The sequence below is a fragment of the Phyllobates terribilis genome, unplaced genomic scaffold, assembly GCF_046119375.1.
Source record: "Phyllobates terribilis strain yellow unplaced genomic scaffold, ASM4611937v1 Scaffold_12__6_contigs__length_324123572, whole genome shotgun sequence".
Classification (NCBI taxonomy): domain Eukaryota; kingdom Metazoa; phylum Chordata; class Amphibia; order Anura; family Dendrobatidae; genus Phyllobates; species Phyllobates terribilis.
The window spans coordinates 96,944,266-96,971,376 of NW_027362772.1; the positions used below are offsets into that span (position 1 = coordinate 96,944,266).

General features: G+C 53.3%; 1 protein-coding gene across 3 annotated transcripts in view; it reads right to left on the reverse strand.

Annotated features, from left to right (window-relative positions):
- Positions 1–21,477: 21,477 nt before the first annotated feature.
- VWA5B1 (von Willebrand factor A domain containing 5B1) overlaps positions 21,478–27,111 on the reverse strand; it is a 108,968-nt gene continuing 103,334 nt past the window's right edge. For all 3 annotated transcript variants that reach the window (XM_073656213.1, XM_073656212.1, XM_073656214.1), the window contains exons 17-22: positions 25,718–25,855; positions 24,488–24,616; positions 23,949–24,023; positions 23,737–23,806; positions 23,549–23,666; positions 21,478–23,451 (exon numbers count right to left, since the gene is read on the reverse strand). In XM_073656213.1, coding sequence (XP_073512314.1) covers positions 22,723–23,451; positions 23,549–23,666; positions 23,737–23,806; positions 23,949–24,023; positions 24,488–24,616; positions 25,718–25,855 — 1,259 coding nt within the window. In that variant the 3' untranslated portion in view covers positions 21,478–22,722. The remainder of the gene's footprint in view (positions 23,452–23,548; positions 23,667–23,736; positions 23,807–23,948; positions 24,024–24,487; positions 24,617–25,717; positions 25,856–27,111) is intronic.

Consider the following 27,111-nt stretch of genomic DNA (forward strand, 5'->3'; position numbering starts at 1 on the left):
GGGAGAGGTCTGTGTGAGGGAGAAAACCATGGGGAGCAGCCTGTGTGAGGGAGAAAACCATGGGGAGCAGCCTGTGTGAGGGAGAAAACCAGGGGAAGAAGTCTGTGTGAGGGAGAAAACCATGGGGAGAAGTCTGCGTGAGGGAGAAAACCAGGGGGAGAAGTCTGTGTGAGGGAGAAAACCATGGGGAGAGGTCTGTGTGAGGGAGAAAACAATGGGGAGAGGTCTGTGTGAGGGAGAAAACCATGGGGAGCTGTCTGTGTGAGGGAGAAAACCAGGGGGAGAAGTCTGTGTGAGGGAGAAAACCATGGGGAGAAGTCTGTGTGAGGGAGAAAACCATGGGGAGAAGTCTGTGTGTGGGAGAAAACCATAGGGAGAAGTCTGTGTGAGGGAGCACTATGGGGAGAAGTCTGTGTGAGGGAGAAAGCCATGGGGAGAAGTCTGTGTGAGGGAGAAAACCATGGGGAGAAGTCTGTGTGAGGGAGAAAACCATGGGGGGAGAAGTCTGTGTGAGGGAGAAAACCATGGGGAGAAGTCTGTGTGAGGGAGAAAACCATGGGGAGAAGTCTGTGTGAGGGAGAAAACCATGGGGAGAAGTCTCTGTGAGGGAGAAAACCAGGGGGAGAAGTCTGTGTGAGGGAGAAAACCAGGGGGAGAGGTCTGTGAGGGAGAAAACCAGGGGGAGAAGTCTGTGTGAGGGAGAAAACCAGGGGGAGAAGTCTGTGTGAGGGAGAAAACCAGGGGGAGAAGTCTGTGTGAGGGAGAAAACCATGGAGAGAAGTCTGTGTGAGGGAGAAAACCATGGGGAGAAGTCTGTGTGTGGAAGAAAACCATAGGGAGAAGTCTGTGTGAGGGAGCACTATGAGGAGAAGTCTGTGTGAGGGAGAAAGCCATGGGGAGAAGTCTGTGTGAGGGAGAAAACCATGGGGAGAAGTCTGTGTGAGGGAGAAAACCATGGGGGGAGAAGTCTGTGTGAGGGAGAAAACCATGGGGAGAGGTCTGTGTGAGGGAGAAAACCATGGGGAGAGGTCTGTGTGAGGGAGAAAACCAGGGGGAGAAGTCTGTGTGAGGGAGAAAACCATGGGGAGAGGTCTGTGTGAGGGAGAAAACCATGGGGACAGGTCTGTGTGAGGGAGAAAACCATGGGGAGCAGCCTGTGTGAGGGAGAAAACCATGGGGAGCAGCCTGTGTGAGGGAGAAAACCATTGGGAGCGAAGTCTGTGTGAGGGAGAAAACCAGGGGGAGAAGTCTGTGTGAGGGAGAAAACCATGGGGAGAAGTCTGTGTGAGGGAGAAAACCAGGGGGAGAAGTCTGTGTGAGGGAGAAAACCATGGGGAGAGGTCTGTGTGAGGGAGAAAACCATGGGGAGAGGTCTGTGTGAGGGAGAAAACCATGGGGAGCAGTCTGTGTGAGGGAGAAAACCAGGGGGAGAAGTCTGTGTGAGGGAGAAAACCATGGGGAGAAGTCTGTGTGAGGGAGAAAACCATGGGGAGAAGTCTGTGTGTGGGAGAAAACCATAGGGAGAAGTCTGTGTGAGGGAGCACTATGGGGAGAAGTCTGTGTGAGGGAGAAAGCCATGGGGAGAAGTCTGTGTGAGGGAGAAAACCATGGGGAGAAGTCTGTGTGAGGAAGAAAACCATGGGGGGAGAAGTCTGTGTGAGGGAGAAAACCATGGGGAGAAGTCTGTGTGAGGGAGAAAACCAGGGGGAGAAGTCTGTGTGAGGGAGAAAACCAGGGGGAGAAGTCTGTGTGAGGGAGAAAACCAGGGGGAGAAGTCTGTGTGAGGGAGAAAACCAGGGGGAGAAGTCTGTGTGAGGGAGAAGACCATGGGGAGAAGTCTGTGTGAGGGAGAAGACCATTGGGAGCGATGTCTGTGTGAGGGAGAAAACCAGGGGGAGAAGTCTGTGTGAGGGAGAAAACCATGGGGAGAGGTCTGTGTGAGGGAGAAAACCATGGGGAGAGGTCTGTGTGAGGGAGAAAACCATGGGGAGCAGCCTGTGTGAGGGAGAAAACCATTGGGAGCGAAGTCTGTGTGAGGGAGAAAACCAGGGGGAGAAGTCTGTGTGAGGGAAAAAACCATGGGGAGAAGTCTGCGTGAGGAAGAAAACCATGGGGAGAAGTCTGTGTGAGGGAGAAAACCATGGGGGTGAAGTCTGTGTGAGGGAGAAAACCATGGGGAGAAGTCTGCGTGAGGGAGAAAACCATGGGGAGAAGTCTGCGTGAGGGAGAAAACCATGGGGAGAAGTCTGTGTGAGGGAGAAAACCATGGGGGTGAAGTCTGTGTGAGGGAGAAAACCATGGGGAGAAGTCTGTGTGAGGGAGACGACCATGGGGAGAAGTCTGTGTGAGGGAGAAGACCATGGGGAGAAGTCTGTGTGAGGGAGAAGACCATTGGGAGCGAAGTCTGTGTGAGGGAGAAACCAGGGGGAGAAGTCTGTGTGAGGGAGAAAACCATGGGGAGAGGTCTGTGTGAGGGAGAAAACCATGGGGAGAGGTCTGTGTGAGGGAGAAAACCATGGGGAGCAGCCTGTGTGAGGGAGAAAACCATGGGGAGCAGCCTGTGTGAGGGAGAAAACCAGGGGAAGAAGTCTGTGTGAGGGAGAAAACCATGGGGAGAAGTCTGTGTGAGGGAGAAAACCAGGGGGAGAAGTCTGTGTGAGGGAGAAAACCATGGGGAGAGGTCTGTGTGAGGGAGAAAACAATGGGGAGAGGTCTGTGTGAGGGAGAAAACCATGGGGAGCTGTCTGTGTGAGGGAGAAAACCATGGGGAGAAGTCTGTGTGAGGGAGAAAACCATGGGGAGAAGTCTGTGTGTGGGAGAAAACCATAGGGAGAAGTCTGTGTGAGGGAGCACTATGGGGAGAAGTCTGTATGAGGGAGAAAGCCATGGGGAGAAGTCTGTGTGAGGGAGAAAACCATGGGGAGAAGTCTGTGTGAGGGAGAAAACCATGGGGGGAGAAGTCTGTGTGAGGGAGAAAACCATGGGGGGAGAAGTCTGTGTGAGGGAGAAAACCATGGGGAGAAGTCTGTGTGAGGGAGAAAACCATGGGGAGAAGTCTGTGTGAGGGAGAAAACCATGGGGAGAAGTCTGTGTGAGGGAGAAAACCAGGGGGAGAAGTCTGTGTGAGGGAGAAAACCAGGGGGAGAAGTCTGTGTGAGGGAGAAAACCAGGGGGAGAAGTCTGTGTGAGGGAGAAAACCAGGGGGAGAAGTCTGTGTGAGGGACGAAACCATGGGGAGAAGTCTGTGTGAGGGAGAAAACAATGGGGAGAGGTCTGTGTGAGGGAGAAAACCATGGGGAGCAGCCTGTGTGAGGGATAAAACCATGGGGAGCAGCCTGTGTGAGGGAGAAAACCATAGGGAGCAGTCTTTATGAGTGAGCACTATGGGAAGCAGTCTGTGTGAGGGAGAAAACCATAGGGAGCGGCCTGTGTGAGGGAGAAAACCATAGGGAGCGGTCTGTGTGAGGGAGCACTATGGGGAGCAGCCTGTGTGAGGGAGAAAACCATAGGGAGCTGTCTGTGTGAAGGAGAAAACCATAGGGAGCAGTCTGTGTGAGGGAGAAAACCATAGAGAGCAGTCTGTGTGAAGGAGAAACCCATAGGGAGCAGCCTGTGTGAGGGAGAAACCCATACGGAGCAGCCTGTGTGAGGGAGAAACCCATAGGGAGCAGCCTGTGTGAGGGAGAAACCCATAGGGAGCAGTCTGTGTGAGGGAGAAACCAATAGAGAGCAGTCTGTGTGAGGGATAAAACCATGGGGAGCAGCCTGTGTGAGGGAGAAAATCATAGGGAGCAGTCTGTGTGTTCTGTGCCCAGAAGGAGCAGTCTGTGTGTGGGGGAGCAGTCTTTAAGAGATGGGAGCAGTCTGTGCATGTTGGTGTCCAGGGAGAGCAGTCTGTGAGTGTGGTGGGAGCAGATTGTGTGAGGGGGAGCAGTCTGTGTGTTGGGAGAGTAGTCTGCGTGTTGGGAGAGTAGTCTGCGTGTTGGGGGAGCAGTCTGTGTGTTGTGGGAGCAGTCTCTGTGTTGTGGGAGCAGTCTGTGTGTTGGGGGAGCAGTCTGTGTGTTGGGGGAGCAGTCTGTGTTTTGGGGGAGCAGTCTGTGTGTTGGGGGAGCAGTCTGTGTGTTGGGGGAGCAGTCTCTGTGTTGGGAGAGCAGTCTGCGTGAGGGGAGAGCAGTCTATGTGAGGGGTGAACAGTCTGTGTGTTGGGTGAACAGTCTGTGTGTTGGGTGAACAGTCTGTGTGTTGGGGGAGCAGTCTGTGTGTTGGGGGAGCAGTCTGTGTGTTGGGGGAGCAGTCTGTGTGTTGGGGGAGCAGTCTGCGTGTTGGGTGAGCAGTCTGCGTGTTGGGTGAGCAGTCTGCGTGTTGGGTGAGCAGTCTGCATGAGGGGTGAACAGTCTGTGTTGGGTGAACAGTCTGTGTGTTGGGTGAACAGTCTGTGTGTTGGGGGAGCAGTCTGTGTGTTAGGGGGAGTAGTCTGTGTGTTAGGGGGAGTAGTCTGTGTGTTAGGGGGAGTAGTCTGTGTGTTGGGGGGAGAAGTCTGTGTGTTGGGGGAGTAGTCTGTGTGTTGGGTGAGCAGTCTGTGTGTTGGGGGAGCAGTCTGAGTTGGGGGAGCAGTCTGTGTGTTGGGGAGCAGTCTGTGTGTTGGGGGAGCAGTCTGTGTGTTGGGGGAGCAGTCTGTGTGTTGGAGGAGTAGTCTGTGTGTTAGAGGGAGTAGTCTGTGTGTTGGAGGAGTAGTCTGTGTGTTGGGTGGAGCAGTCTGTGTGTTGGGGGGAGTAGTCTGTGTGTTGGGGGAGCAGTCTGTGTGTTGGGGGAGCAGTCTGTGTGTTGAGAGAGCAGTCTGTGTGTTGGGGGAGCAGTCTGCGTGTTGGGAGAGTAGTCTGCGTGTTGGGAGAGTAGTCTGTGTGAGGGAAGAGCAGTCTGTGTGAGGGGTGAACAGTCTGTGTGTTGGGTGAACAGTCTGTGTGTTGAGTGAACAGTCTGTGTGTTGGGTGAACAGTCTGTGTGTTGAGTGAACAGTCTGTGTGTTGAGTGAACAGTCTGTGTGTTGGGAGAGTAGTCTGTGTGTTGGGTGAACAGTCTGTGTGTTGGGTGAACAGTCTGTGTGTTGGGTGAACAGTCTGTGTGTTGGGGGAGCAGTCTGTGTGTTGGGGGAGCAGTCTGTGTGTTGGAGGAGTAGTCTGTGTATTGAGGGAGCGGTCTGTGTGTTGGGTGAACAGTCTGTGTGTTGGGTGAGCAGTCTGTGTGTTGGGGGAGCAGTCTGTGTGTTGGGGGAGCAGTCTGTGTGTTGGGGGGAGCAGTCTGTGTGTTGGGGGAGCAGTCTGCGTGTTGGGAGAGCAGTCTGCGTGAGGGGTGAACAGTCTGCGTGAGGGGTGAACAGTCTGTGTGTTGGGTGAACAGTCTGTGTGTTGGGTGAACACTCGGTGTGTTGGGTGAACAGTCTGCGTGTTGGGTGAACAGTCTGTGTGTTGGGTGGACAGTCGGTGTGTTGGGGGAGCAGTCTGTGTGTTGGGGGAGCAGTCTGTGTGTTGGAGGAGTAGTCTGTGTGTTGGGGGAGTAGTCTGTGTGTTGGGGGGAGTAGTCTGTGTGTTGGGGGGAGTAGTCTGTGTGTTGGGGGAGCAGTCTGTGTGTTGGGGGAGCAGTCTGTGTGTTGGGAAAGCAGTCTGTGTGTTGGGGGAGCAGTCTGTGTGTTGGGGGAGCAGTCTGTGTGTTGGGAGAGCAGTTTGTGTGTTGGGTGAACAGCTGTGTGTTGGGTGAGCAGTCTGTGTGTTGGGTGAACAGTCTGTGTGTTGGGTGAACAGTCTGTGTGTTGGGGGAGCAGTCTGTGTGTTGGGGGAGCAGTCTGTGTGTTGGAGGAGTAGTCTGTGTATTGGGGGAGCAGTCTGTGTGTTGGGTGAACAGTCTGTGTGTTGGGTGAGCAGTCTGTGTGTTGGGAGAGCAGTCTGTGTGTTGGGGGAGCAGTCTGTGTGTTGGGGGGAGCAGTCTGTGTGTTGGGGGAGCAGTCTGCGTGTTGGGAGAGCAGTCTGCGTGAGGGGTGAACAGTCTGTGTGAGGGGTGAACAGTCTGCGTGAGGGGTGAACAGTCTGTGTGTTGGGTGAGCAGTCTGTGTGTTGGGGGAGCAGTCTGTGTGTTGGGTGAGCAGTCTGTGTGTTGGGGGAGCAGTCTGTGTGTTGGGGGAGCAGTCTGTGTGTTGGGGGAGCAGTCATAGAATCATAGAATCATAGAATCATAGAATGGTAGAGTTGGAAGGGACCTCCTGGGTCATCTGGTCCAACCCCCTGCTCAAAGCAGGATTCACTAGATCATCTCAGACAGATGTCTGTCCAGCCTCTGTTTGAAAACGTCCATTGAAGGGGAACTCACCACCTCTCGTGGCAGCCTGTTCCACTCATTAATCACCCTAACTGTCAAAAAGTTTTTTCTAATATCTAATCTGTGTCTCCTCCCATTTAGTTTCATCCCATTGCTTCTAGTCTTTCCTTGTGCAAATGAGAATAAAGATGATCCTTCTACAATGTGACAGCCCTTGACATATTTGTAGACAGCTATTAAGTCTCCTCTCAGTCTTCTTTTTTGCAAGCTAAACATTCCCAAATCCTGCAACCGTTTCTCATAGGACATGGTTTGCAGACCAGTCACCATTCTGGTCGCTCTTCTCTGAACTTGCTCCAGTTTGTCTATGTCTTTTTTAAAATGTGGTGCCCAAAACTGTACACAGTATTCCAGATGAGGTCTGACCAAAGAGGAGTAAAGACCGATAATGACTTCACGTGATCTAGACTGTATGCTTCTGTTAATACATCCCAGAATTGTATTTGCCTTTTTTGCTGCTGCATCACACTGTTGACTCATGTTCAGTCTATGATCTATTAGTATACCTAAGTCTTTTTCACATGTACTGTTGCTTAGCTCTATTCCTCCCATTCTGTATATGCTTTTTTCATTTTTATTGCCCAGATGTAGTACTTTGCATTTTTCCCTGTTAAAAACCATTCTGTTGGTTGCTGCCCACTGCTCCAGTTTATTTAGGTCTTTTTGAATCCTCTCTCTCTCTTCTCTAGTATTAGCTATCCCTCCTAGCTTTGTGTCATCAGCAAATTTAATCAGTTTACCCTCAATTCCTTCATCTAAATCAATGATAAAGATGTTGAACAATACAGGTCCCAGGACGGAGCCCTGTGGTACCCCACTTGAGACAATCATCCAGCTGGATGTGAAGCCATTTACAACCACCCTTTGAGTCCGATCACTAAGCCAGTTATGAATCCACCTAACAGTTGCCTGGTCCATTGCATACTTGGTCATTTTTTCAATAAGGATGGTGTGAGATACTTTGTCAAATGCTTTGCTGAAGTCAAGATATACTATATCTACAGCATTTCCCTGATCCACCCAGTCAGTGATTCTGTCATAGAAGGAAATTAAGTTAGTCTGACATGACTTGTTAGTTACAAACCCATGCTGACTCTGGTTAATCACTTCATTCTTATCCATGTACTTACATACATGTTGTTTAATAATTTGTTCAAAGATCTTTCCTGGTATAGAAGTCAGACTCACCGGCCTATAGTTCCCTGGGTCCACCTTCTTCCCCTTTTTGAAGATAGGAACAACATTTGCTCTTCTCCAGTCTTCTGGGACTTCTCCTGTTCTCCAAGAATTTTCAAAGATTATGGAGAGTGGTTCTAAAATTTCGTCTACGATCTCCTTCAGTACTCTGGGGTGTAATTCATCTGGACCTGGAGACTTGAACTCATTTATGTTAGCTAAATATTCCCTCACAATCTTTCTGTTTACAGATAACTTGGATTCCTCTATTCCTTTAAAAGGACAGTGAAGATCAGTTGATGTTACATTTTCTTTCTGAGAGAAAACAGATGCAAAATAGGAATTAAAAAGTTCGGCCTTCTCAACATCCTCTCTTACCATTTCTCCATTTTCATCCTGTAAAAATCCTATAGCATCTTTGACTTTTCTTTTACTTTTGACATACCCCCAAAATCCTTTTTTATTGCTTTTGACATCTCTTGCAAGCCTTAATTCATTGTCAGCTTTAGCTAACCTGATACGTGCCCTACAGGATCTGCAGACTGCATTATAATCTTCTTTAGATATGCCTCCCTCTTTCCATTTAATAAACATTTCTTTCTTTCTTTTTAGCATGTGTTTAAGTTCTGTGTTCATCCATCCTGGTTTCCTTAAATGCTTCCCATTCTTCCTACTTTTCGGGATTGTTAACGATTGTGCTTTGAGAATTTCATTTTTAAAAATTTCCCATCCTTCCTGGACATTTTTGTCCTTAAGGACATCCAGCCATTGGATCCCTCCTATTCTCTTTCTGAGTCTCTTAAAATCTGCCTTTCTAAAATCTAACCTTGAAGTTTGAGTCTTCACATGTCTTCCTCCTCTAGTTATCCAAAATTCTATAATAGCATGATCGCTGCCTCCTAGCGTCCCAGCCACCTTTACCTCCTCAACCATTTCCTCCCTGTTTATAAGGATTAGATCCAAAGTAGCAGATCCCCTTGTTTTCTCCCCTACCTTTTGGAAGATAAAGTTGTCAGCAAGAGAGGATAAGAATTTGCTTGACCTGTTAGTTTTACTTGAGAGAGATTCCCAACAAATGTCTGGATAGTTGAAATCTCCCATGACCACTACGTCATATTTTTTGGAGAACTTGGTCATTTGATACATAAAGAGTTCATCCATATCTTCAGCTTGCCCAGGTGGCCTGTAGTAAATGCCTACAATGGTGTCCTTTCCGTTGTTCTCTCCTTGTATTCTTACCCAAACAGTTTCCACAGAACTCCCAGTCTCTGAAGCTTCAATCTCTGTGCAGATATTCGCTTTTCTAACATACAATGCGACACCTCCTCCTCGTTTATCAAGTCTGTTTCTTGCAAATAAGTTGTATCCTTTTAGCCTTTTATTCCAATCATGTGTATCGTCCCACCAAGTTTCAGTGATTCCAATGACATCATATTCCTTTTCCTGCATTAGTAGTTCCAATTCTCCTTGTTTGTTGCCCATGCTTTGTGCATTTGTATAAAAACATTTTAGTTTGTGATTGGTTTCTCTTCCTCCCATATTTTTATTATTTAGATTTTTTTGTCTTTGTTCTTCTTTTCCACTTCCAGTAGCAGAGATCTCAATAGTATTTGTCAGCTGTATGGCTTTTTCTGGCCTTTTGCTTCCCTTCCCACATTGTTCTGGTATAAAGCTCTTCTGATGAGTGTAGCAAGGCGACTTCCAAATACATGTTTTCCAGTCTTCGTAAGGTGCACCCCATCTCTAGCAAGTAGTCCATCTCTAGCAAGTAGTCTGTTGGGGGAGTAGTCTGTGTGTTGGGGGGAGTAGTCTGTGTGTTGGGTGAACAGTCTGCGTGTTGGGTGAACAGTCTGCGTGTTGGGTGAACAGTCTGTGTGTTGGGGGGAGTAGTCTGTGTGTTGGGTGAACAGTCTGTGTGTTGGGAGAGCAGTCTGCATGTTGAGAGAGCAGTCTGCGTGTTGGGGGAACAGTCTGCGTGTTGGGGGAACAGTCTGCGAGTTGGGGGAACAGTCTGTGTGTTGAGAGAGCAGTCTGCGTGTTGGGGGAGCAGTCTGTGTGTTGGGTGAACAGTCTGCGTGTTGGGTGAACAGTCTGTGGGTTGGGGGGAGTAGTCTGTGTGTTGGGTGAGCAGTCTGTGGGTTGGGGGGAGTAGTCTGTGTGTTGGGTGAGCAGTCTGTGGGTTGGGTGAGCAGTCTGTGTGCTGGGTGAACAGTCTGCGTGTTGGGTGAACAGTCTGCGTGTTGGGGGGAGTAATCTGCGTGTTGGGTGAACAGTCTGTGTGTTGGGTGAACAGTCTGTGTGTTGGGTGAACAGTCTGTGTGTTGGGAGAGCAGTCTGCATGTTGAGAGAGCAGTCTGCGTGTTGGGGGAACAGTCTGCGTGTTGGGGGAACAGTCTGCGAGTTGGGGGAACAGTCTGTGTGTTGAGAGAGCAGTCTGCGTGTTGGGGGAGCAGTCTGTGTGTTGGGTGAACAGTCTGCGTGTTGGGTGAACAGTCTGTGGGTTGGGGGGAGTAGTCTGTGTGTTGGGTGAGCAGTCTGTGGGTTGGGGGGAGTAGTCTGTGTGTTGGGTGAGCAGTCTGTGGGTTGGGTGAGCAGTCTGTGTGCTGGGTGAACAGTCTGCGTGTTGGGTGAACAGTCTGCGTGTTGGGTGAACAGTCTGTGTGTTGGGGGGAGTAATCTGTGTGTTGGGTAAGCAGTCTGTGTGTTGGGTGAGCAGTCTGTGTGTTGGGTGAACAGTCTGTGTGTTGGGTGAACAGTCTGTGTGTTGGGAAAGCAGTCTGCGTGTTGAGAGAGCAGTCTGCGTGTTGGGGGAACAGTCTGCGTGTTGGGGGAACAGTCTGCGTGTTGCAGGAACAGTCTGCGTGTTGGGGGAACAGTCTGTGTGTTGAGAGAGCAGTCTGTGTGTTGGGTGAGCAGTCTGTGTGTTGGGTGAACAGTCTGTGTGTTGGGTGAACAGTCTGTGTGTTGGGAAAGCAGTCTGCGTGTTGAGAGAGCAGTCTGCATGTTGGGGGAGCAGTCTGCGTGTTGGGAGAGCAGTCTGCATGTTGGGAGAGCAGTCTGTGTGTTGGAGGAACAGTCTGGGTGTGGGGAGAGCAGTCTGCGTGTTGGGGGAACAGTCTGCGTGTTGGGGAACAGTCTGCGTGTTGGGGGAACAGTCTGTGTGTTGAGAGAGCAGTCTGTATGTTGGGGGAGCAGTCTGCGTGTTGGGAGAGCAGTCTGCGTGTTGAGAGAGCAGTCTGTGTGTTGGAGGAACAGTCTGCGTGTGGGGGGAACAGTCTGCGTGTTGGGGGAGCAGTCTGCATGTTGGGGGAGCAGTCTGCGTGCTGGGGGAGCAGTCTGCGTGTTGGGGAGCAGTCTGCGTGATGGGGGAGCAGTCTGCGTGGTGGGGGAGCAGTCTGTGATGGGGGAGCAGTCTGCGTGTTGGGGAGCAGTCTGCGTGATGGGGGAGCAGTCTGCGTGGTGGGGGAGCAGTCTGTGATGGGGGAGCAGTCTGCGTGTTGGGAGAGTAGTCTGCGTGTTAGGAGAGTAGTCTGTGTGATGGGGAGCAGTCTGCGTGTTGGGAGAGCAGTCTGCGTGTTGGGGGAGCAGTCTGTGTGTTGGGAGAGCAGTCTGCGTGTTGGGTGAACAGTCTGCGTGTTGGGTGAACAGTCTGCGTGTTGCGTGAACAGTCTGCGTGTTGGGGGAGCAGTCTGCGTGTTGGGAGAGCAGTCTGCGTGTTGAGAGAGCAGTCTGCATGTTGAGGGAGCAGTCTGCGTGTTGGGAGAGCAGTCTGCGTGTTGGGGGAGCAGTCTGCGTGTTGGGGGAGCAGTCTGCGTGTTGGGAGAGCAGTCTGCGTGTTGGGGGAGCAGTCTGCGTGTTGGGAGAGCAGTCTGCGTGTTGGGGGAACAGTCTGCGTGTTGGGGGAACAGTCTGCGTGTTGGGGGAACAGTCTGCGTGTTGGGAGAGCAGTCTGCGTGTTGGGGGAGCAGTCTGCGTGTTGGGGAAGCAGTCTACGTGTTGGGAGAGCAGTCTGTGTGTTGGGAGAGCAGTCTGCGTGTTGGGGGAGCAGTCTGCGTGTTGGGGGAGCAGTCTGCGTGTTGCGGGAGCAGTCTGCGTGTTGGGGGAGCAGTCTACGTGTTGGGTGAACAGTCTGTGTGTTGGGGGAGCAGTCTGCGTGTTGGGAGAGCAGTCTGCGTGTTGGGAGAGCAGTCTGCGTGTTGGGAGAGCAGTCTGCTTGTTGTGAGAGCAGTCTGTGTGTTGGGTGAACAGTCTCTGTGTTGGGTGAGCAGTCTGTGTGTTGGGGGAGCAGTCTGCGTGTTGGGAGAGCAGTCTGCGTGTTGGGGGAACAGTCTGCGTGTTGTGGGAGCAGTCTGCGTGTTGGGGGAGCAGTCTGCGTGTTGGGAGAGCAGTCTGCGTGTTGGGAGAGCAGTCTGCGTGTTGGGGGAACAGTCTGCGTGTTGGGAGAGCAGTCTGCGTGTTGGGGGAAAAGTCTGCGTGTTGGGGGAGCAGTCTGCGTGTTGGGTGAGCAGTCTGCGTGTTGGGGGAGCAGTCTGCGTGTTGGGGGAGCAGTCTGCGTGTTGGGGGAGCAGTCTGCGTGTTGGGGGAGCAGTCTGCGTGTTGGGAGAGCAGTCTGCTTGTTGGGGGAACAGTCTGCGTGTTGGGTGAACAGTCTGCATGTTGGGAGAGCAGTCTGCGTGTTGGGGGAGCAGTCTGCGTGTTAGGGGAGCAGTCTACGTGTTGGGAGAGCAGTCTGCGTGTTGGGTGAACAGTCTGTGTGTTGGGGCGAGTAATCTGTGTGTTGGGTGAGCAGTCTGTGTGTTGGGTGAGCAGTCTGTGTGTTGGGTGAACAGTCTGTATGTTGGGTGAACAGTCTGTGTGTTGGGAGAGCAGTCTGCGTGTTGAGAGAGCAGTCTGCGTGTTGGGGGAACAGTCTGCGTGTTGGTGGAACAGTCTGCGTGTTGGGGAAACAGTCTGTGTGTTGAGAGAGCAGTCTGCGTGTTGGGGGAGCAGTCTGCGTGTTGGGAGAGCAGTCTGCATGTTGGGAGAGCAGTCTGTGTGCTGGAGGAACAGTCTGGGTGTGGGGAGAGCAGTCTGCGTGTTGAGAGAGCAGTCTGCGTGTTGGGGGAACAGTCTGCGTGTTGGGGGAACAGTCTGCGTGTTGAGGGAACAGTCTGTGTGTTGAGAGAGCAGTCTGCGTGTTGGGGGAGCAGTCTGCGTGTTGGGAGAGCAGTCTGCGTGTTGGGAGAGCAGCCTGTGTGTTGGAGGAACAGTCTGCGTGTGGGGGGAACAGTCTGCGTGTTGGGGGAGCAGTCTGCGTGTTGGGGGAGCAGTCTGCGTGCTGGGGGAGCAGTCTGCGTGTTGGGGAGCAGTCTGCGTGATGGGGGAGCAGTCTGCGTGGTGGGGGAGCAGTCTGTGATGGGGGAGCAGTCTGCGTGTTGGGAGAGTAGTCTGTGTGATGGGGAGCAGTCTGCGTGTTGGGAGAGCAGTCTGCGTGTTGGGGGAGCAGTCTGCGTGTTTGGGGAGCAGTCTGCGTGTTTGGGGAGCAGTCTGTGTGTTGGGAGAGCAGTCTGCGTGTTGGGTGAACAGTCTGCGTGTTGGGTGAACAGTCTGCGTGTTGCGTGAACAGTCTGCGTGTTGGGGGAGCAGTCTGCGTGTTGGGAGAGCAGTCTGCGTGTTGAGAGAGCAGTCTGCGTGTTGAGGGAGCAGTCTGCGTGTTGGGGGAGCAGTCTGTGTGCTGGGAGAGCAGTCTGCGTGTTGAGAGAGCAGTCTGCGTGTTGAGGGAGCAGTCTGCGTGTTGGGGGAACAGTCTGCGTGTTGGGGGAGCAGTCTGCGTGTTGGGGGAGCAGTCTGCGTGTTGGGAGAGCAGTCTGCGTGTTGAGAGAGCAGTCTGCGTGTTGAGAGAGCAGTCTACGTGTTGAGAGAGCAGTCTGCTTGTTGGGGGAGCAGTCTGCGTGTTGGGGGAGCAGTCTACGTGTTGGGGGAAAAGTCTGCGTGTTGGGGGAGCAGTCTGCGTGTTGGGTGAGCAGTCTGCGTGTTGGGAGAGCAGTCTGCGTGTTGGGGGAGCAGTCTGCGTGTTGGGAGAGCAGTCTGCGTGTTGGGGGAACAGTCTGCGTGTTGGGAGAGCAGTCTGCGTGTTGGGAGAGCAGTCTGCGTGTTGGGGGAGCAGTCTACGTGTTGGGAGAGCAGTCTACGTGTTGGGAGAGCAGTCTGCGTGTTGGGGGAGCAGTCTGCGTGTTCGGGGAGCAGTCTACGTGTTGGGTAAACAGTCTGCATGTTGGGGGAGCAGTCTGCGTGTTGGGAGAGCAGTCTACGTGTTGGGAGAGCAGTCTGCGTGTTGGGTGAACAGTCTGCGTGTTGGGTGAGCAGTCTGTGTGTTGGGGGAGCAGTCTGCGTGTTGGGGGAGCAGTCTGCGTGTTGGGGGAGCAGTCTGTGTGCTGGGAGAGCAGTCTGCGTGTTGGGGGAACAGTCTGCGTGTTGGGAGAGCAGTCTACGTGTTGGGGGAGCAGTCTGTGTGTTGGGGGAGCAGTCTGCGTGTTGGGGGAGCAGTCTGCGTGTTGGGGGAGCAGTCTGCGTGTTGGGGGAGCAGTCTGCGTGTTGGGAGAGCAGTCTGCTTGTTGTGAGAGCAGTCTGTGTGTTGGGTGAACAGTCTCTGTGTTGGGTGAGCAGTCTGTGTGTTGGGGGAGCAGTCTGCGTGTTGGGAGAGCAGTCTGCGTGTTGGGGGAGCAGTCTGCGTGTTGTGGGAGCAGTCTGCGTGTTGGGGGAGCAGTCTGCGTGTTGGGAGAGCAGTCTGCGTGTTGGGAGAGCAGTCTGCGTGTTGGGGGAGCAGTCTACGTGTTGGGGGAGCAGTCTTCGTGTTGGGGGAGCAGTCTGCGTGTTGGGGGAGCAGTCTGCGTGTTGGGGAAGCAGTCTGCGTGTTGGGGGAGCAGTCTGTGTGAGGGGTCCTGGATACGTCTGTGTGTGGTGGCTCTTGTAACAATGACTCCAGCAGCAGTCCACTCCTTGTGAATCTCCCCCAAAATTTTTGAATGGCCTTTTCTTAACAATCCTTTCAAGGCTGCGGTTATCCCGGTTGCTTTCCATTAATATGCTTGGACACAGCAGTCTGCGTGTTGAGGGAGCAGTCTGCGTGTTGGGGGAACAGTCTGCGTGTTGGGGGAGCAGTCTGCGTGTTGGGGGAGCAGTCTGCGTGTTGGGAGAGCAGTCTGCGTGTTGAGAGAGCAGTCTGCGTGTTGAGAGAGCAGTCTACGTGTTGAGAGAGCAGTCTGCTTGTTGGGGGAGCAGTCTGCGTGTTGGGGGAGCAGTCTACGTGTTGGGGGAAAAGTCTGCGTGTTGGGGGAGCAGTCTGCGTGTTGGGTGAGCAGTCTGCGTGTTGGGAGAGCAGTCTGCGTGTTGGGGGAGCAGTCTGCGTGTTGGGAGAGCAGTCTGCGTGTTGGGGGAACAGTCTGCGTGTTGGGGGAACAGTCTGCGTGTTGGGAGAGCAGTCTGCGTGTTGGGAGAGCAGTCTGCGTGTTGGGGGAGCAGTCTACGTGTTGGGAGAGCAGTCTACGTGTTGGGAGAGCAGTCTGCGTGTTGGGGGAGCAGTCTGCGTGTTCGGGGAGCAGTCTACGTGTTGGGTAAACAGTCTGCATGTTGGGGGAGCAGTCTGCGTGTTGGGAGAGCAGTCTACGTGTTGGGAGAGCAGTCTGCGTGTTGGGTGAACAGTCTGCGTGTTGGGTGAGCAGTCTGTGTGTTGGGGGAGCAGTCTGCGTGTTGGGGGAGCAGTCTGCGTGTTGGGGGAGCAGTCTGTGTGCTGGGAGAGCAGTCTGCGTGTTGGGGGAACAGTCTGCGTGTTGGGAGAGCAGTCTACGTGTTGGGGGAGCAGTCTGTGTGTTGGGGGAGCAGTCTGCGTGTTGGGGGAGCAGTCTGCGTGTTGGGGGAGCAGTCTGCGTGTTGGGGGAGCAGTCTGCGTGTTGGGAGAGCAGTCTGCGTGTTGGGGGAGCAGTCTGCGTGTTGGGGGAGCAGTCTACGTGTTGGGGGAGCAGTCTTCGTGTTGGGGGAGCAGTCTGCGTGTTGGGGGAGCAGTCTGCGTGTTGGGGAAGCAGTCTGCGTGTTGGGGGAGCAGTCTGTGTGAGGGGTCCTGGATACGTCTGTGTGTGGTGGCTCTTGTAACAATGACTCCAGCAGCAGTCCACTCCTTGTGAATCTCCCCCAAAATTTTTGAATGGCCTTTTCTTAACAATCCTTTCAAGGCTGCGGTTATCCCGGTTGCTTTCCATTAATATGCTTGGACACAGCACTCTATGAACAGCCAGCTTCTTTAGCAATGACCTTTTGTGGCTTACCCTCATTATGGAGTGTGTCAATGACTGCCTTCTGGACATCTGTAAAGTCAGCAGTCTTCCCCATGATTGTGGAGCCTACTGAAACAGACTATGGGACCTTTTTTTTTTTTTTATCAGAACTGAAATAAATTCACTTTTTGATGATATTCTAATTTTGTGAGAAGCACCTGTATAGAGGAATTATCAGACTCGTCGCCTCATGGCGGCCATCAGCTCGCCGACCGTGCAGGTTCATCTTCTCCCATGTATCCGTCATGATCCTGGCTCAGGTAATCAGGAGGCAGCTGGCACCGATCAGCTCGTTACTATGGAAACCTGCCGGGATTATTACACCGCCGTGGTGGCTGTAATCTGACGCTGGATCTACCTGTGCGACTTTCAAGGACGCTGCAGTCATCATCAGGCCGATCAGTAAATCTGGCTTCATCCTCTGCCGCGCTATTAACCCTGTCAGGCCCTGGCACCGCCGCCAGCCCTCGCCGCTGCAGATCTCCGCTTCACCTTCTTCATTTTCCCGACTGAAGACGTTTAACTCATTCATTTCCAGATGCGCCTGTAAAATGCAAGTGTCCGTTCTGTCTCGGGTGCAGTTCACAAGTTTTCATCCTGGCAATGGGGAGCAGCGGGGACATTACTACAGTATGTGCAGGGGCTGCAGTCGCACCCGGACCCTGGAGCCTAGAGGGCCCAAAAAGTCCCTTTGCTCTATATGAAAAGACCCTTACTATTAAAAGCTTGCATTAATTGGGGGCCCCGTTGGAGCTTTTGCATCGGGGCCGATGAGCTTCAAGTTACGCCACTGGGTAGCCGTCTGTATATGGGGGAAACATGGGGAGAAGTCTGTATGAGGGGAACATGGGGAGAAGTCTGTGTATTGAGGGAACATGGGAAATAGTCTGTGTATTGGGGGAACATGGGAAATAGTCTGTGTATGAGGGGAACATGGGGAGCAGCCTGTAAATGGGGGGAACTTGTGGAGTAGTCTGTATGAGGGGAACATGGGGAGCAGCCTGTATATGGGGGGAACTTGTGGAGTAGTCTCTATGAGGGGAACATGGGGAGCAGCCTGTATATGGGGGGAACTTGTGGAGTAGTCTCTATGAGGGGAACATGGGGAGCAGCCTGTATATGGGGGGAACTTGTGGAGTAGTCTCTATGAGGGGAACATGGGGAGCAGCCTGTATATGGGGGGAACTTGTGGAGTAGTCTGTATGAGGGGAACATGGGGAGCAGCCTGTATATGGGAGGATATGGGGAGCAGTCTGTGTTTAGGGGAGCAGTCTGTATCAGGGGAACATGGGAATTAGTCTGTGTATGAGTGGAACATGGGGCTCAGTCTGTGTTTAGGGGGAACATGAAGAGTAGTATAGGTGATATGGGGAGCAGTCTGTATGGGGGGAACATGGGGAGCAGCCTGTATATGGAGGGCATGGGGAGCAGTCTGTGTATGGGGGGAACTTGTGGAGTAGTCTCTATGAGGGGAACATGGGGAGCAGCCTGTATATGGGAGGATATGGGGAGCAGTCTGTGTATTGGGGGAACATGGGGAGCAGCCTGTATATGGGAGTATATGGGGAGCAGTCTGTGTTTAGGGGAGCAGTCTGTATCAGGGGAACATGGGAATTAGTCTGTGTATGAGTGGAACATGGGGCGCAGTCTGTGTTTAGGGGGAACATGAAGAGTAGTATAGGGGATATGGGGAGCAGTCTGTATGGGGGGAACATGGGGAGCAGCCTGTATATGGGGGGAACTTGTGGAGTAGTCTCTATGAGGGGAACATGGGGAGCAGCCTGTATATGGGGGGAACTTGTGGAGTAGTCTCTATGAGGGGAACATGGGGAGCAGCCTGTATATGGGGGGAACTTGTGGAGTAGTCTGTATGAGGGGAACATGGGGAGCAGCCTGTATATGGGAGGATATGGGGAGCAGTCTGTGTTTAGGGGAGCAGTCTGTATCAGGGGAACATGGGAATTAGTCTGTGTATGAGTGGAACATGGGGCTCAGTCTGTGTTTAGGGGGAACATGAAGAGTAGTATAGGTGATATGGGGAGCAGTCTGTATGGGGGGAACATGGGGAGCAGCCTGTATATGGAGGGCATGGGGAGCAGTCTGTGTATGGGGGGAACTTGTGGAGTAGTCTCTATGAGGGGAACATGGGGAGCAGCCTGTATATGGGAGGATATGGGGAGCAGTCTGTGTTTAGGGGAGCAGTCTGTATCAGGGGAACATGGGAATTAGTCTGTGTATGAGTGGAACATGGGGCGCAGTCTGTGTTTAGGGGGAACATGAAGAGTAGTATAGGGGATATGGGGAGCAGTCTGTATGGGGGGAACATGGGGAGCAGCCTGTATATGGGGGGAACTTGTGGAGTAGTCTCTATGAGGGGAACATGGGGAGCAGCCTGTATATGGGGGGAACTTGTGGAGTAGTCTCTATGAGGGGAACATGGGGAGCAGCCTGTATATGGGGGGAACTTGTGGAGTAGTCTGTATGAGGGGAACATGGGGAGCAGCCTGTATATGGGAGGATATGGGGAGCAGTCTGTGTTTAGGGGAGCAGTCTGTATCAGGGGAACATGGGAATTAGTCTGTGTATGAGTGGAACATGGGGCTCAGTCTGTGTTTAGGGGGAACATGAAGAGTAGTATAGGTGATATGGGGAGCAGTCTGTATGGGGGGAACATGGGGAGCAGCCTGTATATGGAGGGCATGGGGAGCAGTCTGTGTATGGGGGAACTTGTGGAGTAGTCTCTATGAGGGGAACATGGGGAGCAGCCTGTATATGGGAGGATATGGGGAGCAGTCTGTGTATTGGGGGAACATGGGGAGCAGCCTGTATATGGGAGTATATGGGGAGCAGTCTGTGTTTAGGGGAGCAGTCTGTATCAGGGGAACATGGGAATTAGTCTGTGTATGAGTGGAACATGGGGCGCAGTCTGTGTTTAGGGGGAACATGAAGAGTAGTATAGGGGATATGGGGAGCAGTCTGTATGGGGGGAACATGGGGAGCAGCCTGTATATGGAGGGCATGGGGAGCAGTCTGTGTATGGGGGGGTGAACATGGGGAGCAGTCTGTGTGTGTGATGGGCACCTCCCTCATTCTCGGGATCGTGGGGGTCTCAGAGGTCGGACCTAGATATATGCCATCACCTTATGTGATTTTCACATCTGCCTTCAACCTCTCAGCGGAGAACATGGCCTCGGACACCGCCTGCAGTTTTGACAGGACAACCTCTGGTTCTTCTGCATCTTGGTGCGCTGCGCCTTCTTCTTCCTTTCCATGACTGGCACTTTGGGGGTCGATTAGGGGAATGTTTGTGAGTCATGTGCTCAGCTCTGATGGCACAGATGGTCTACATTGACGGTGGCATCCCTGGTGCCAGGTTTTCTTTACAGTTTCCTGATAATTTAGTTATTTGCAACTTTTTTTTTTTTCTCTGTTTCTAAATAAAACTGAGATGAACATTTTGTACCAGGCCGCCCCTTCGCCTGTCGGATGACTGACAGCTCCGGCGGCGGTGGGAGCAGACGCCGGGGTCTGCCTCATGTCTGGTACCTGAGTGACTACATTACGGCAGCCGATCTGTGCCATCTTGTGTGTTTATAACAATAGTACAGTACGACGCCGGCACAAAAACACAACAGCAGGGATGACTCAGGCCCCGCGAAAAGAGCAAGAGAGTAAAAATAGTCGCCAGGCGGCGGCCGGAGCTTTGATCAGCAGATACCGAGATCTGTAGGATCCACAATTCTGGGGTCCAGCAGAGATGAGAGAAGAGGTGACGACGGGACGTTACCGGCACATTGTAGAGCAGGCGGCAAATAAGGCGCCCGCCTCGCCAGCGCCTGAAAGGACTGAACAATATAACAATATACTTTTCTCCATATTAATGTCTATGGATAAAGAGGAGGACAGAGAAGCCCTTGGAGGTGGATGTGGGGGGCACATGCCTTTCTCCATATTAATGTCTATGGATGTAGATGAGGACAGAGAAGCCCCCGGAGCTGGATGTGGGGGGCACATGCCTTTCTCCATATTAATGTCTATGGATGTAGATGAGGACAGAGAAGCCCCCGGAGGTGGATGTGGGGGGCACATACTTTTCTTCATGTGACAGTTCTGTGCCTTATGAATGACAAGTTACTCGGGTTGTTCACAAAATATCACTTTACTGAACAGAAATCTGATGAAACAAGATCCAGAATCTTTTTTGATGGCGACAAAAATAGAATAATACTCAGAATCTATAATACCTGATGCTGAATCCTCTCACAGCCATGGTAGGAACCAAGCTGAATGAACAGAAGGCGCGAGGGCGCGGCCGGACGGTCACGCACCGCGAGGGCGCGGCCGGACGGTGACGCACCGCGAGGGCGCGGCCGGACGGTGACGCACCGCGAGGGCGCGGCCGGACGATGGCGCGGCGCGAGGGCGCGGCCGGACGGTGGCACGGCGCGAGGGCGCAGCCGGACGGTGGCGGGGCGCGGCCGGACAGTGGCGGGGCGCGAGGGCGTGGCCGGACAGTGGCGGGGCGCGAGGGCGCGGCCGGACGGTGACGCGCCGCGAGGGCACGGCCGGACGGTGGCGCGGCGCGAGGCCGGACGGTGGCACGGCGCGAGGGCGCGGCCGGACGGTGGCGCGGCGCGAGGGTGCGGCCGGACGGCGGCTCGAGAGATGGATTAAGTCCTGGAGACATCATGGATGTGCCAGACGGGATCGGCCGGCAGCGCGCTCAGCGGAGACCCCCGGGGCGCAGCGTCATCTGATGCACATTCAGTCGTGGGATTAGCGTTTTCCGGTGTGGAGAGATGAAGTGTAATCCTTGTATAATTGTCATAGATTTATGTTTCTATTTTTTACTGTTTTCAATACCTCCGCTTGCTTTCTAATAGTAACATTCTCATTTACCTCCACTATAAAGAGCTGCCCTAAAACTTCTCACAGCTGCGGGTTTGCTACAGTTGTATCCAGCTGTGAGTTTCTATCTATAACTGTACTGTCATTTCTTAATATGTTCTGCTGAACTGGTATCTGTTATACGGTCACCGTATGGCGGTGATATCCGTCTTTGTATAGTGATTTCTATTCGGTAACAGCATCGTCGTCAGCCGAGGGGCCCATTATACCCACTATATATAGTCACGTGGGTTGGGGGCCCACTCATGTATTTGCCCCCCACCATGCTGATCGACTAACTATGCCTGTGTACGGAGCACAATGGTCGCTTCACAAGTTCTCCTCATCCACCCACGACCTGACGCTTCAATAACACTGAATTGGAGGATAAGATGGATTGCTCCCGCTAATCACGTGACTCATAGTCCTGACTCCTTACAACCAGCAAGTGGCAAGGTGGCGGTGCCAAGAATGTCCTCAGTGAGCCTCCTATGGGAACAGGATGATTTTCCACCCTCCAGCGCGGTGCACATGTATACTGGTGAGTAGTGTAAAGGCATGAGAATCTATTATCTTCCATCCATCCGTCCATCTTCCATCCATCCATCCGTCCATCTTCCATCCATCCATCCGTCCATCTTCCATCCATCCCCCATCAGTCCATCTCCCATCAGTCCATCTCCCATCAGTCCATCTCCCATCCGTCCATCTTCCATCCGTGCATCCATCTTCCATCCATACATCATACATCCACCCGTCCATCTTCCATCAATCCTCCATTCATCTTCCACTCGTCTGTCCATCTTCCATCCATCCTTTGTCCATCTTCCATCCATCCTTTGTCCATCTTCCATCCATCCTTTGTCCATCTTCCATCCATCCTTTGTCCATCTTCCATCCATCCTTTGTCCATCTTCCATCCATCCTTTGTCCATCTTCCATCCATCCTTCGTTCATCTTCCATCCATCCTTCGTCCATCTTCCATCCATCCTTCGTCCATCTTCCATCCATCCTTCGTCCATCTTCCATCCATCCTTCGTCCATCTTCCATCCATCCTTCGTTCATCTTCCATCCGTCCGTCCATCCTTGTATCTTGACATCTGACTTACACAAATGTTACAATGTGCACTCGGCGTGTGATACAGGAAGACGGTTTGTGTACAATCCTTCCTCATAGTGAGAAAGTCGTGAAACGCGTTGGAGTGAATGTGCACAGATCAGGACATATTAGATCACAAAACTAGAAAGTAGATCTGATGTGCAGCTTCAATAACCCCCCCCCCCTCCTTTTCCCCTCACAAAAAGAAAAATCACCCGAAACGCACAGATGACGAAAAAAATAAAACTTCAACGAGTCAACCTCAAAACACAAGAAAAGCCCAGGACCCCATGCATAGAGCTGATCCCACATTCCTGCAAGTTATATCCCCCCCAATAAGGACCCCACAGTACACAGAATATCACGTGGCTGTTTACATTCAGGACGTTCTAACGGAGAAGACGGGAGCGGGCACGACGAGGTATCGGATGCCGTCTCCAACCACAGACTGGACAGACCCCGCAGCTCATACTCACACCTACAAAGCTGGAAGACCCCCATATAACCGGGGATGACGGGTACGGCACCAGAAAAGGGTGGGACAGACCACCATGAGCACGGAGGGGCAAAAGACCATGCGCGGATTGCAGAGCACACGTAGAAGTACACAGATGGACGGTATCAGTGCCCGGCGCCCCCACCATGGGACTAACATGCAAACAGGCCCTAACTACTGGTGGCTTCCACTGCGCCAGGTGGCACGCCTGTCTGACCCTTACACGGCAGGAGGTCCCCTTTAATCTCCCTTAGCGGTGCCACCGGCAGCGTCCTCTCCTGGTGCCTCCGCCACTAGTAGCACTGATACAACTCTTCACGACACAGCCATATCACAACACACAGTCTGGGGGTTCAGGACACCCCAGCGTCGTCGTCCCGTCCGCTACACGCTGCTCGGGTTGTAACACAGGACGTTGAACTGCAAGTTTTCATCCCAATGTCGGAGCAACACGAAGAGCTGCTGCGCGGCGGACTTGACGGTGGCCAGCGTGCGTCCCTCAGGGATCTTTTGCCGGCACAGCCACCGGTCAGCCTTGGCGGCCAGTAGCTCCCACTCAATGAAGTAAGCGGCGGAGTTGTTCTCGAGCCAGGCCAGGGCAACAGCGGTGGCCCAGATCATGCTTTCTGGATGTGACCTGCGCTGCTCCTCAATGCTCTCCATCCACGACTGGACCTCTGCGCCATCGGACTCCGACCCCAATCCGCTGTCTGTGTGAATGGAGGCAGAGTCTTGGGCGCTGTCGGGAGAAGAAAAGCGGCGCACGGGCAGGATGGGGAGCGTCAGTTCGTTCTCAGACTTTGCGGATCGGGAGGGACTGTCCAAGGCGCTGCTGGAGAGGTGGCGTGTTCGCGACGGCTGCTGGCAGACATCTTCACCAAATCCGTTCATTGTGGTGTGATGGTCGTCGTCCGGTGCAAGAAACTGTCCCGTGCCCGCTGCAGAGGGTCCGGGGTCCTTACGTGAAGGAGAAGAACCATGAGACATGGGACTCAGAGCAGATCGGTGACTCGTGAACGGAGACGTCCACTTGAGTTTGTCCATCGGGATGTTTGCCGCATCGGCAAAGGCCTGGTTCATTAGGAAAGCGCCACAAGCCAACTGCAGCGTGACCTACGGGAGGGACGACACCAAAACCAGCGGTCAGTAAAGAAGGGGGGACGGTGATCTTCGGGCCGAGAGGCCGTCCTCCGAGGACCCCGGCACTCACCAGGGGCAGGTAGTCGGTGTTCTTCTCGCTGTCGCTTTCCTCGCTGCTTTTTCCGGGGGATTTTATCATGAATCCTTTGGCGGCTCGGGTCAGAAGTCTCGTCTTATTGAGGCTCAACCTACGACAAGACGACAAATCAGGAGTCCTGCTGGAGCGAATGGGGGGATCTGCATCTGAGCGCGGGTTACCTGGCGGCAAACAGACTCTCGATGGACCTCTGAGAGTGGGCCGAAGACACGGACGGACTGCGGGGGGCAGCTGAAAAACAAAAACGACACGGGGGCAGTCATTTAAAGGGCCGGTGCAGGAAATTGCGGTCACAACACCAATGGCTTCCTATGAGGACAGTTGCAGACACGACTCCGCCGTCACCGTGCTCTGCAGGCTTCATGGCTCTCACCTTGTGGAAAGCTGCAGCGCTCCCATCCCGAGGACACTGGCGTGGTGCAGGGCGAAATGGCGCACTCGTCTACATCTGAAGGAGAACGACCATGTTACCAGCCAGCATTTATTGATCTGCACCTCCCCCGTCATGCTGACTTTACCCGCTGCTCTTCATTCTTGTCTGTGGGCAGCATTATAAAACCCACATGTGTTGCCCCTTGCAGGAGAAGACCCCACATGACCTGTTTACCTGCAGCAGCCATTGGGGGGGAGCGCTCACCTGGATTTATAAACTCTGTGCATTGAGCGCCCCCTATTGGTCACAGTTGGTGGCCAGAATTCTATCATTTATCAGGTCCGCACAATGTGAGCTCCTCTCAGCTCGTACAGGGCGGCTACAGACACAAGGGGCTTCAGAGATTGGAGTTTTACTTCTGGAGGAGATCTAATTTGCATATTTTTGCTCCAGTTACATTTCCTGTGGATCTCTGCAATAAGAAACAGCCCCCCCCCAGGACAAAATTAAGATAAATTATCACAGCAACGGGTTCTTACTGTAGAATCGATCCTCTGAAGAGTCGGACACACACGATGACTGCGATCGGCCCAGTCCGATAGAGAATCCTCGCAGGCGGCGACTCCCGGAGCTTAAGCTGCGCTGAGAGCCCTGTTTGAGAGCGGCACCTAGCAGGGAATGAGGGCATCCTCCTCAGTCAGTGCGAGAGGCCTCCGGACAAAGACAGAGAGAGAAAGGACCAGACGAGAGACTCACAGTTAACACAGACGGACAGACGGGTGCTGGAGACATGGGGGTGGCAGAGATGGAGGATGGGTGACATGGAGAGTGGGAGAGGTGGAGGGCAGGAAGAGAGAGAGAGGTGGAGGTCGGGAGAGGTGGAGGGCAGGAAGGGCGAGAGAGGTGGAGGTCGGGAGAGGTGGAGGGCAGGAAGGGCGAGAGAGGTGGAGGTCAGGAGAGGTGGAGATCGGGAGAGGTGGAGGGCGAGAGAGGTGAAGGGCGGGAGAGGTGGAAGGCAGGAAGGGAGAGAGAGGTGGAGGTCAGGAGAGGTGGAGATCGGGAGAGGTGGAGGGCAGGAAGGGCGAGAGAGGTGAAGGGCGGGAGAGGTGGAGATGGGGAGAGGTGGAGGGCAGGAAGGGCGAGAGAGGTGAAGGGCAGGAGAGGTGAAGGGTGGGAGAGGTGGAGGGCAGGAAGGGCGAGAGAGGTGGAGGTTGGGAGAGGCGGAGGGCAGAAAGGGAGAGAGAGGTGGAGATCGGGAGAGGTGGAGGGCAGGAAGGGCGGGAGAGGTGAAGAGTGGGAGAGGTGAAGGGTGGGACAAGTGAGGGTAGGAAAGGTGCAGGGTGGGAAGGGTGGCGGGTGGGAGACGTGGAGGGTGAAACAGGTCAAAGGTGGGAAACGTGGAGGGTGGGACAGGTGGAGGGTGGGAGATGTGAGGGTAGGAAAGGTGACGGGTGGGAGACGTGAAGCGTAAAACGGGTCAAGGTTGGGAAACATTTTGATAGAAAAGTTGAGGGGTGAAAGATGTGAAGGGTGGGAGATGTGAGGTTAGGAATGGTGAAGGGTGGGATACGTGCAGATGTAAAGGATGGGAGAGGTGAAAGGTGGGAGACGTGGAGGCAGGAGACATGTAAGTTGTGTGAATTGGTACAGAAAAAGCCAAAAACAAAGGTAGGATAAATAAACCCTGGAGGGGAGCAGCATGAGTTGCAACAGGTGGAGCGGCATGTTCGTGCAGAGCATTACGTTCCTGCAGAGCGTTGCGCTGTTACCTGTGTTGGCGTACTCCACCACGCTGGGCAGGTACGAGTTGCTGCTGAGGTCTACAGGAACAAACGCCGTGTACTTGCTGATGACATTACAGGCCTTGCTGGCGTTAATGGCGTTGAGCTGGAAGCGGCGTCCAACACCTACAGGGGAAGCACAAGGAGGTCGGTGACGGCGGATACGAGACCTGATGTGAGGGGGATGATTCCTGGTCACCTGTGGGGCGCACTCAGTGGATTTGCCTAGATGTGGCTCGGTATATGATGGGCCATTGGATGACTAGGAAGACCGGCAACTGAGGACCCCGGGGAAGGTGGGCGACAACCCAGTGCCAGCTGTAATGGAAACCAGACTGGTTGTCAGCAAGATGCAGCAGATCTAGCAACACCGCGCTATCATCCAGACAGAGGAGATCCTGACACCCGGCGGCCGCTGTCTGAGATTACAGCGTATGAATATTTCATACAGAGAAATCCTGATATGAAGATGGGGAAAGTCATGATAATAAAGAGGCGCCAGAATCAACGCGGGCGAGGAGATGAGAGAAGAGACGGACCCTCCCCGCTCCTCCAGCGTCAGATCATCACAGCCAGACACATATAGGACCCTCACAGAATATCACCGGGGGGGTGGCCCTGTGCCTCAAAATATCCCACCTCATGACAGCCACAGTGTCCCCATAACTACATCCACAGAGACCCCATAGCTACAGCCAAAGAGACCACATAACGACAGCCACAGTCATCTCGTAATCAGTGCTGTATCTTGTAGCTCTTGAGCATCAATACAAAATCTGCAATAGGGCCTCCAACATCCCCAAAGGGACAATTTGGGCCTCGAGGCTCCATGGCCAGGGTACCACTGCCACCTCTGAACCCCTGGTGGTTACGCCCGTGCCCATAATGACATCCACAGTGACAGGCACAGTATCTCCCCCACATCTCATCCAGTTGGACTCTCCTTATTTTAGGGGTCTTCCATATAATCTGGAATAGTAGGAAACGTGACGGTTTACTGGTAGGATTATTAGACAATGAGGGGGGCACAAAGTTTAGGGACTTTAGGCTCAGCTTAGTGTACACCCAAGGCTGAGGCCTAAATGTCTCCAGGTTCTCAGCACTGGATATTTGTGACATGATCAAAGGGATTTGGTGATGCAACTAATCCTGAATATAGCCAGGCTGGGGAGGCTGATAACAGGGAGCAGCAGACTGCATAATAGTTGGAGATTGGGGTCTAGACTTTTTTGACCTTTGTCTGTTGTGCTGAACCTGTGAGATCTCAACTCAACATCTGAAATCTGAGAACAAAGTAACTGAGAAAACACTGCATGAAATATTAATGGTCTGTAGAGAGGACGACGCTGGGAGCTTCATGCCATCAACGACACCACTGCTTC